The 10,819-nt window shown below is 53.7% G+C and overlaps 1 protein-coding gene across 1 annotated transcript; it reads left to right on the plus strand.

The window, feature by feature from the left end:
• Positions 1 to 92: 92 nt before the first annotated feature.
• Cope (COPI coat complex subunit epsilon) lies at positions 93 to 10,418 on the plus strand. The gene is made up of 10 exons (XM_032919073.1): positions 93 to 428; positions 3,043 to 3,105; positions 4,048 to 4,148; positions 4,901 to 5,053; positions 6,530 to 6,583; positions 7,080 to 7,161; positions 8,666 to 8,821; positions 9,379 to 9,447; positions 10,131 to 10,205; positions 10,283 to 10,418. Exons 1-10 carry the CDS (start codon positions 303 to 305, stop codon positions 10,328 to 10,330), a joined length of 927 nt encoding a protein of 308 aa, XP_032774964.1. The 5' UTR covers positions 93 to 302; the 3' UTR covers positions 10,331 to 10,418.
• The last annotated feature ends 401 nt before the right edge of the window (positions 10,419 to 10,819 follow it).

Genomic DNA, 10,819 nt, shown 5'->3' on the forward strand with positions numbered 1-10,819 from the left:
CAGTCCTGCCTGGGAAAGTTGTGAACGAACCCTGGCAGATGTTGTGGAGAGCCACTGCGCAGCCACCCGCTCCAGATCCCTCAACCAATCCCAGCTTCGACCGCTTTTCAGTGTTTTGGTCCTGAAAACCTTGTGTTTGTTCACCGAATCCGAGCTATAGTTCTCGGGAGGCTTTGCATGGTTTCTGTTTCAACGCCTCCTATTGGTTCCATAGAACTACGTTTCCCATAGTTCTCGGCGGCAGGTCCCTGCTTCCGGCCTACGTGTCTCCCAGGAAGAAGACCGGTTAGAGGGGTGGTGACATGGCTCCTCCGGCTCCCGGCGCGGTCTCTGGCGGCTCTGGAGAGGTAGACGAGCTGTTCGACGTGAAGAACGCTTTCTACATCGGCAGCTACCAGCAGTGCATTAACGAGGCGCAGCGCGTGAAGGTGGGCAGCGTGCGGAGCAGTTATGAGGTTCTGGTCGGCGGACTCGGTTTCTCGTATAGTCAAGGATAGTTTTGAACTTACTGTGTATCCGAGGCTGACCTGAAGTCCTACGCCTTCAGTCTCCACCCCTTGAGTGCTAGGCTGACAGGCGTGCACCCCTGTGCCCAGCTTCCAAAATTTTATTAGTTGATTGATAGCTCAATTCGTAGCCCAGGCTGACCTGAAGTCAGGGTAATGGTGAGGTGACAGGTGTGCGCCACTGGCTCCATCTTATAACCTCTTACTATTTCGTTTCTCCTCACTCCCCTTTCATTAAGTGTCTAGGCAGGCATCATGGTGCACGCCTTCTATCCCAGCACTTGGGAGGCAGAGGCGGGCTGATCTTCATGAGGAGTTCTAGGTCAGTCGGATAATACTGTAATCTGTCTTAATAACAGTCTCAAGCCAGAGGTAGTGTCGTGTGCCTTAAATCCCAGCACCCAGAGGCAGAGGCAGTCAGTTCTCTGCGTTTTAGGCCAGCCTGACCTACATAGCGACTTCCAGGGCAGCCAGGGTGCCACAGAAAAATCCTGGCTTGGACTGTACCCTCCTCGCCTTCCCAACCCCCCCAAAAAAGAGAAGTCTGATTATAAAAGAAGACAGTCTCCTTTAGCCCAGGCTGGCCTCGAATTCCCCATCTTGCTGAAGAACACTGAATTCTTGATTTTTGTGCTTCCACTCTTCAGTACTGGGATTGCAGTGTGCACGGCCATCCCCAGTTTATGCAGTACTGGGGGTGGGAAGCACAGCTTTGATGCAAGTGTTCTACCGACTAAATCCCAGCCCTGGCTTTGTTTTATGTTTGTTTTTTTTTTTTTTTTTTTTTTTTTTTTTTTTTTCAGAGCTGGGGACCAACCCAGGGCCTTGCGCTTGCTAGGCAAGCGCTCTACCACTGAGCTAAATCCCCAACCCTTTGTTTTATGTTTTAAACAGTCGCATGTAGCCCAGGCTGTCCCTAGATTCAGCAGTCTTGCCTCAGCCCTCCCAGATGCAGGATGACAAGCCTGTGCTTGTCTTTAGTTCATTAAAAATGGGAATTGTCTGCAACAGCCTGTGTTGTTGACAGGATCACCTATCACTCATTCCTCTCTGCATGTGTGTGGAAAACAGCATTCCTGCTGGGCTCAGTGAGAGACAGAGTTGATGGAACTCCAGGCTTTCTAGGTGCAGTAGCCTTGGCAACAGAGGCCAGGCAGGCAACCAGGAAAGTGGTGGTCTCAGGCCTGGCTATTTTGAGTGTGAAAACAGCGTAGCATTCCAGGGTCAGGGCATGACGGGCTGGAGTGTGGCTAGGGTAAAGTGTGTAGAGTAGTGTGTGGAGGTTTGTCCTTACTGGTCTCAAAGCTCTCTTTTCTTAAGGTTCTGGACAAGCAGCACTTCCTAGCTTTCCCAGCGGTTCTGTATTTGCTGAAGACATCTAGCTCCTAGAAGGTTCTCTCTAGTCCCAGGCTCTTCTCCCATCTCAGAACAGCCAGATGTGGCGTCCTGTCATCCTTAGGACCTCTTCTATCTCCCTTCGGTCCCTTTCCTCTATGTCTCTGCTTTTAAGGACTTATGTGGTTAGGTGTAAGTTCCTGATTCTGGACTCTGAACTTTAGGAATGCGGTACAATAAATGTTTAGTCACCAGTCATTGACCCAGCAAGCTACTTCAGTGACTCTCTGTGATACCGGCATCTTTCCTTCCTCTCCTTATGCCTTTCAGGTTTAGGGAGACATCAAGACTCTTGTGTACTGGTCAGGTGCTCCTTACCTTTAGCCCCACCCTATGTCCTCGCCCAGTGTTGGTTGAAGCTTGTGTTCCCTCTCTCTCATCTTCCCTTTTAGTACCTACCACAAGTACACAGCAGCCCCACCTCAGACATCAGCCAGCCCAGTCTCCCTGGGGCCCTCAGCATGTCTCATAGTCCAGGCTGGTCCTTCTGCTGAGTTCCCAGGATCTCTTCAGATAGCATGCAGGTGGCCTGGTCACCATCTGTTCTTCCAGGCAGGGAGAGCTCTAGAACTGTAGGTGGCTTGAGGCATGGCCTCTCCCTGCTGCAATTTCTGGCCACATGAGAGCTGCTGGTTGCTAGACTGCAGTGATCAGGGGCCCCTCGGTGTGTGGTCCAAGCTACTCCAAAGGCTGAGGCAGGAGGATCATTAGACTCCATCCTGGGTGCTAACTAAAATAAATGTGTGTATCCACCCACCACAGAATGGCCTAGCCTGTGTGCCCAAAACACAGTATATCATCACCCTGTCCTCACCCCAGGTATCACACCCAGGAGGCTGAGGCTGGATGATTTCATGTAGTTCATGATCAGCCTGGACTCTAAACTCAGTAGGACTTTTCTGGGCTGGGGCATGCCGCCCTGCTGCTGCTGCAGCCATATGGCACTGCGCCCTGATACCTGGGGTGATGACAGCCTCAGTTGAGATAAGATCAGGCTTTTTACACTGTGTATCCTCTGTGGAGGCTTCTTTGGGGCTTCTGGGCCTCCTGGATTCCAGCTAAGGCCCTGAGCTGTTAGCCCGAGTGCACCAGGGAAGCTCCCAGCAGGCTCCTCAGCCTCACTCAGCAAATCTCCTCACAGCTGTCCAGTCCCGGGAGAGAAGTGGAGAGGGATGTCTTCCTGTATAGAGCATACCTCGCACAGGTGAGTGTGGGCCGCCTGGGAAGGGCACAGGTACTCTGCAGGAAAGCTGTGGACAGCCAACCCAGGGGCCTGGGTCACCATGCTTCATCATGGGGAGGGTTGGGTATGTGTGGTCTGAGGACAACTTGTGGGGATCCATTCTCTTCCATTGTATAGGTCCTGAGAATGAACTCAGGTCCCCAGGCTTGGCAGCCGTCTCACATAGCCCAGGCTGGCCTTGAATTCACTATGTAGCCCAGGATGACCTTGCTTCTCCTGCCTCCACCTCCTTTGCTACCATTACCCACATAAAACAGTGAGGTGTATTTTCACCCATTTGTTCTAAAAACAGCCCCCAAGCCGTGCAAGATGGCACAGACCTGTCGCCCAGCACTTGGGCACCTGAGGCAGGAGGAGCTCACGTTTGAGGGTGCCCTGGGCTACACAGCTAATCCTGCTCAAAAAGATAGATTTCTAGTGACCTCTGAGAAGGTCTTCTTCATTCTGGCCTAGGGCAGGGCTCAGGTGCCCAGGAGGAGCCTGCCAGTCAGCCTCATCACAAAATGTGTGTCACAGCCTAGGTTTCATGCTCTGTGTGGGTCAGGGGAATACTGCGTGTAACTCTCTCAACAGGGCATGGTGACACACACATAATCCCCAGCACTTAGAAGGCTGAGGCAGGGGCATTGCTGCAAGTATGAGAGCAGCTTGGGTGAGAAAGACAGGTGGCTCCAAAAGTAGCCATAGGTGTCAGGAAGGGGAAGGTGGGGCACAGCAGACACCCTCTGTCCCCACACTGCTGACACATATCCCCAGCTACGGCAGCAGGGGAGACAGGAGCTTGCCGTCTGCTGCTGATGCCCATGGCACTGTTGGCTCGAGCAGTGGGTTGCTGACGTTGGCTGTGGTTTGGGAATACGAAGCCTCCAGGTAGGAACGACTGACATGCACCTATGACCGTAGAGGAAGTATGGTGTGGTCCTGGACGAGATCAAGCCTTCCTCGGCCCCAGAGCTCCAGGCTGTACGAATGTTTGCTGAGTACCTTGCCAGTGAGAACCGAAGGTAAGGCTTAGCCAGGGCAGGTGGCACTAGGCCCAAAGAACCTGGGGCCCAGGGTCTGCTCCCACTTGCAGAGAGGGTAAGATGTCCTTACTTCCTACCCCTTTACTTCTGGTGTCTCCATTTTCCTCCCCTGCTCAGTGGAGGTGATGACAGCCCCTGCCACACAGGCTGTGCTCAGCTGGGCGTGGCTGTATGTTTAGTGTGCTAAGTGTGCACGTGGCCTTGGCTTCCTAGCACAGAAAAGAACATGGAGTGGGGGCTCTGGGAACCATTCAACAAGCCCTGTCCTAGAGCCCCAGACTCAAGAACACCGTCCCTTCCTAGCAGCTGTGCTGGCCATACCCAGGGTAGAGTAAATCTCGCCTGCTTCACCTGAGGCCATGCCTGTTCATGGGCTCAGCACAAGGCCATACAGAGGCCTTTAGGATTCCCACCACCCAGAAGTTGATCACTTCTGATGCAGTTTCTCAGCTGTCTCATGCCATCCTCCAGCACACAGCTAGCCAGTCAGGAGTGCCTGTTCCCACCAGTTATGTCACCTGCATGAGAATGGATGGCTGCAGGCATCAAATGCTGGTCACTGATGCAGCTTGTTGGGGTTGCCTGGTGCCCTGTAAAGATAGCCTGGCCACACTGTGGCTTGTTCCTGTGCACCCTGGGCTGACACCTCTGCGCTCCTGAAGAATGGGATCCCTCAGAGGCCCGAGGCCAACTCCTGCCTTAGCCTCACTCTGAGCAGCCACATCTCACAGGGACAGCATCGTACTGGAGCTGGACCGCGAGATGAGCAGAAGTGTGGATGTGACCAATACCACTTTCCTGCTCATGGCTGCCTCCATCTACTTCCACGACCAGAACCCGGATGCAGCCCTGCGCACCCTGCACCAGGGTGACGGCCTTGAGTGGTGAGTGCCTGAAGCCTGCTTCCTCTAGCTACTCTAAGAGACAGGGTCTCACTGGGGCCCAGTCTAGCCCCCACTCCCACAAGTTGTCCACTGATCTCCACACTTTTGCTTGGGCACACACATGCACACACACACACACACACACACACACACACACACACACACACACACACACACACACACACACACACACACATCCCCCCCCACACACACATCCATACAAATACTATACAAAGAAAAGAGAACTAGGTAAGTCCAAGCTGAAGGACCCCAGAGGGAGAGTAAGAGAGGAATACAATCAAAATATGTTATACTTGAGTATGAGTCGTCCAAGAACGGGTTTAAAGTTACCAAAATAGGGCTGGAGAGATGGCTCAGTGGTTAAGAGCACTGACTGCTCTTCCAGAGGTCCTGAGTTCAATTCCCAGCAACCACATGGTGGCTCACAACCATCTGTAAAGAGATCTGGTGCCTTCTTCTGGCCTGCAGTTACATACGCAGGCAGAATACTGTACATAAAATAAATAAAGTTACCAAAATAAAGATAAAAAAGGAAGTGGGGATAAGCAGGCAAGGCAGACACCTAAAATCCCATCTCCTAGAAAGCTGAGGGAGGTGACTCAAGCCTATGCGCGCGCGCACACACACACACACACACACACACACACACACACACACACACGCACACACACACACATGTACATATATTTTTTTCCTCCCTAATTTGGGGACAGTCATGTACAACAGTGCATGTGTGCTGCAGAGCAGAGAACAGTTTGTGGGAGTTGGCTCTCCACCCTGTGGGCCCTGGAGATTGAACTCAAATCATCAGACTTCATAGCAAGTGCTTACCCTCAGACCATCTCTCAGATAGGTTTTGAGGCTAGCCTGGGCAACATAGTGAGAGAGCTTGTTTCAAGTGGGAGTGGGGAGGCAAGGTCATTTGCCTTTCATCCCAGAACTTGGAGGTAGAGGGAGGATGATGTGGAATTCAAGGTCACCCCCAGCTAATGTCAAATTTGAGTCTAGCCTAGGCTACATGGAATCCTATCTGAAGGAAAAGGGGGCAGAAAATCACAGGTTCCATCTGGGAACTGCAGGAAAAGTAAATAGAAGAGCAGTAGAAATGGAGCTGATGGCTACAGGACCTGGGGCCAGCCTGTCTAGAAGGGAAGCCAGGGACAAGTGGCCACATGAGTCATCTGTCTTCCCGGGAGCTGAGACAGAGGCTGATGATGGTAGGCAAAGGTACTCTGGGGCCATGGCATCAAGCAAGTGCTCTGTGTTGTCGCCCCACACAGAGGCAGGGGTAGGTCTGGGCCCCTCTGCTTGGCCTACAGAGGAGTACAGGCAGCAGGGTCCCACCCGCAGAGCCTAAGGAAGATCCCAGAGCCCTGTCATCTCACTGGAAAAGTGGAGGTGTTTCTCTTAGCAAGGCCAAGTGCCTGCCAACCACTGTCTCTGCCCTGTCCACAGCACGGCCATGACGATTCAGATCCTCCTCAAGCTGGACAGGCTGGACCTAGCCCGGTGAGCCACAGCCAAGACCAACCCAGACGTCAGCCTCAGCTTCCCCGAGGCCTCTTATTTCTTGTGCCCCATACAAGTGACACACACCCCTCTCCTAGCCTCTTCCTGGATCCTTTGCTGGGAACAAGGGTGTGGGCTCTGCTTCCCTCTGTCATGCTGTGGGCAAACACTGTCCTATAGGGTGATGGGAGGCTCTGCGCAGGACATGTGGGAAGCCAGGTCCTGTCGCCGTTCTTTGGGGGATGGGGTGGGGATTGTTGGGGACGGAGTAGCAGCTCCCTAGGCTGTGGCAGACCTGGAGCTTATCCTAGATGGTACCACACAGCTGAGCTCTGTCCTGGGTAGCATCTCTCTGCATCTGTACCATTCGGGGCAACAGGAGGGCCAGCCATGTCTTCTCCATATCAGCTGCACACAGACTAGTAGAGTGTGCCAGGGTCCATCCCTAGGTTCTGGGGCCCCCAGGCCACTCAGTGCCCAACCTCTAATGTCCCAGGAAGGAGCTGAAGAGGATGCAGGAGCAAGATGAGGACGCCACCCTCACCCAGCTGGCCACTGCCTGGGTTAACCTGGCTATGGTAAGCTCCCCAGGAATCGGGAAGTGGGAAGGCAGGGACTAAGAAGTGTCACTCCTGTGGCTGCACCCTCTGTTTAACCAAACCTCACCTGCAGTATAATGGCAGAGCCCTGCAGACACTGACAAGGCTCCTGGAGAGAGAGTCCAGCCAGGCAGCTGGCCAGCTCTCAGTGTCCCCCAGACTTGGAGTGGTTCTGCCCTGCTCTCAGGGCTCCTTTCGTGGGCTGGTGACAGCCGGGCATCCTTAGCTCACACTGCCTGCCTCCTGCCATCTGCCCCATTCTGGTTTCTGGGCTTGGCCCCCTCTCTGAGCTCTTCTGCCCACAGGCCTTTACAGGAGAGCCCAGTGGCCCCTCAAGTGCTTCTCCTCTTGGGTGGGAATGGCCCCAGGTTTTCTGGAGGGGTACTTACTTAGTTTCAGTTTGGGTTTTTGGGTTTTTTCTTTCCTTTATGGGACTGGCATAGAACCCAAGGTCTTACTCGTGTATGGCAAGTGCTACACAGTAAACTACATCCCGGCCATAGTTTGCTTATTTTTATTTAAATTTAGCTTTGAAGGATTTTGTTCTGTTTTAAAAGCAAGTGTCACATAGCCCAGGGGTCATCAGATTGGCCATGTGACTGAGGCTGTTGTAGAATTTCTGATCTTCCTACGTCCATCACCCTAGTACGGAGATACAGGCAGGCACTCCATGCCCTGCCCCTCTTACAAGATTGATTTGTGCATATGCATGCAGTGCCTGAACAGGCCAGAAGGGGGTGTCAGCCCCTCACAGCTGGAGTTACAGGTGGCTGTGGTGTGCCCAGTGGATGCCAGCAATGGGTCCATTTAAAGAGTAGCTGCTTACCCATCTTCAGCTCCCTGACCTTTTTTAAAATTTAAAATTTTTGAGCCAGATGGTAGGAGTGCACACCTTCAGTCCCAGCTCCCAGGAGACAGAGGCAGGTGGATCTCTGTGAGTAAAAAACTAGCCTGGTCCACAGAATGAGTTCCAGAACAGCCAGAACTCTACAGAGAAGCCCTGTTGCAAAAAGCCAAAAAGAGTGTTAATTTTTACCTTAGACAGACCTTCACAAGGTTCCACGTGGTGGCTTTGAGTTTACTGTGTGTGGTTTACTAGGATGGGACAACATGTGCAGAGGGGTGGGGCCTTGGTGTTCGTCCTGTAGGGTGATGGGAACTGCTGTCCTGCCTCAGCCCTCAGAGGAGCCGGAGTTGCAGGCCTGCCCTGACAGGCCTCACTGCCTTCTACCGCTCAGAGACTCAGTGTCCCTGCGGTCCCAACACACACCACTTCCCTGTAAACCTTTTCTACAGCATCTTAACAGTGGTTAGAGCGGGCAGTTAGGAGGGACAGGCGGCCTCTGTGTCTTCATCCCACCCCTCAGCGTCCTCTGCTGGAAGGGAGGCGGGACCTGAGCTGGTCTAGAGAGTGACTCCCTGGGGTGCATCATGGAGGGTCGGGCCAGCAGGTGACCAGCAGTTGACCTAGGTGTTCCCACAGGGTGGTGAGAAGCTGCAGGAAGCCTACTACATATTCCAGGAGCTGGCAGACAAGTGCTCGCCCACACTGCTGCTGCTCAATGGCCAGGCAGCCTGCCACTCGGCACAGGGCCGCTGGGAGACTGCGGAGGGCGTGCTGCAAGAGGCACTGGACAAGGTGGGTGTGGCACACGCTGGCCGCCATGGGCATCCCAGCATACCATTACTGTACCCCAAACAATTGGAGACGCACAGCTGGCCATGGGTGGGAACCAGGTGACCTGATCAGTGAGCACGTGTGCTCTCCAGATGACTGCCTCCTCAGCTGCCTGCTGTGGGGGTCTCCAGGATGACAACTAGTTGTTTCCCTTCTGCTTGTCCCCAACTGCTTGACAGTAGACCCACTGCCATCCCTGCCTCAATGGAGAAAGACTGGTGATGTAATTTTTGGCGTAGGGGTGTGGGTGACTTCACAATTATCCAGCAGTTTAATGTGGAGCAAGGAGACTTGGTGCCCCCCAAAGCTAGGAGGACAGACCCAAGTCACGCTGAGCAGGAAGCACAAGGCCCTGGTCCCTCTGCCTTGCAGAGTGCATGACGAAAACTCTGGGACAGCCTGGTGCCCCCTCCTTCCCTGTAGTAACTTAGACAGGCTCTTTCTGGCCTCAGTCAGATGTTGGTCTGAGGGTTCAGGGCCTGGGTTTTGTTGACTGCCTGTTCTCCATCTTTTTCCAGGACAGTGGCCACCCTGAGACCCTCATCAACCTCATTGTACTGTCACAGCACCTGGGCAAGCCCCCTGAGGTAGGCTGGAGTGTGACTCAGGCCTCAGCCCCTTCAGGATGGTGGTGAGGACAGAAACAGGACAGGTAGAGGCCAGTGGAGACCTGGGGGAAGAGGAAGTTGGTGCAGCTTTCTGCATAGGTAACCAGGGTGCAGCTTGCTGAGCCCTGAGCCAGCATCTGTTGCTGTCCCAGTTGAGGACAGACAGCGTCCTCAGTGCTGTGTACACAGGGCTGGGCTGGAGCTGCCTGGCTTTTAGGTCCTAGAACAGTGGCTCTCAAGCTGAATGTTAAATGAGCCCTTCACATAGCTGCATAGCAGATCTTTACCTCACAGCTGATAACAGTAGCAAAATTACACTTCTGAAGTAGCAAAGAAAATTTTATGGTTGGGGTCAGCACAACATGAGTAACTGAATTAAAGGGCCGCAGCTTTAGGAAGTTGAAAAACTGTTTTAGAACCTAGGACATGTCAGCTCAAAAAGCTTCATCAGCCAATCACCTGCCCTGGCCACTCCCTCCCTGGAGCCTCTGCTGCACCTCTGAGGCTAGCTGTGGATGTGCTTCCCGATCCCTTAAGCCTGTCCTGACTCTCCGTTGGGGGTGGGAGTCAGGGTCCCTCCCATGCTCCCACCCCATCCTGCATGGTAGCATGGCTTTTGGATCCCCATATCTGCCCGACTAATTCCACCCCACTCTCCTCAGGTGACAAACCGATACTTGTCACAGCTGAAGGACGCACACAGGACCCATCCCTTCATCAAGGAGTACCAGGCCAAGGTGCGCAGAGCGGTTGTCCTCGGGATGGGGAGGGAGAAGGCTGTGTGTCTCATGCTGTGTCCCATCCCCCACTGTAGGAGAACGATTTCGATCGCCTGGCACTGCAGTACGCGCCCAGCGCCTAAGGCGGAGATGCCCTGGTGACCCCACTGTGTGCCGCGGGATGCTGTCCTCTCTTCCTTGTCTGCCAATAAAGTCTGCTCATGGTCTCTCTGCCTGATACCAGGCGCTCACTCTGACAGGACTGGGTCTTGGAGGAAAGAGTCCCAGGCTCGCACCTCACTGTACATCACCAATCCTACACTCCAAGCTTCAGGGTACCCCACCATGATCCCCTAGCCTCCCTCGGTCCCCAGTCTACCCTACAAGCACTCCCAGGTAACCTCAGTCAGCATCCAGGGAAACTGAGGTACAGACCCACCAAGGGAGCCATCAATGAAGGATGTTTCTGCTCAAATCTAGGACCCTAGGGCCTATTGTCTGGGCTGCCACTTTGCACAGCATGACAGGTGCAGGGTCACTGGCGGATGGACCCATGTGGGCCCTGCCTACCATACTTAGCTATAGTGAGGAGCCCCAAACAGGTAAGGTCCCACTGGACAGGAAGGAGGAGG

Source organism: Rattus rattus, chromosome 13, assembly GCF_011064425.1.
Source record: "Rattus rattus isolate New Zealand chromosome 13, Rrattus_CSIRO_v1, whole genome shotgun sequence".
Taxonomy (NCBI): domain Eukaryota; kingdom Metazoa; phylum Chordata; class Mammalia; order Rodentia; family Muridae; genus Rattus; species Rattus rattus.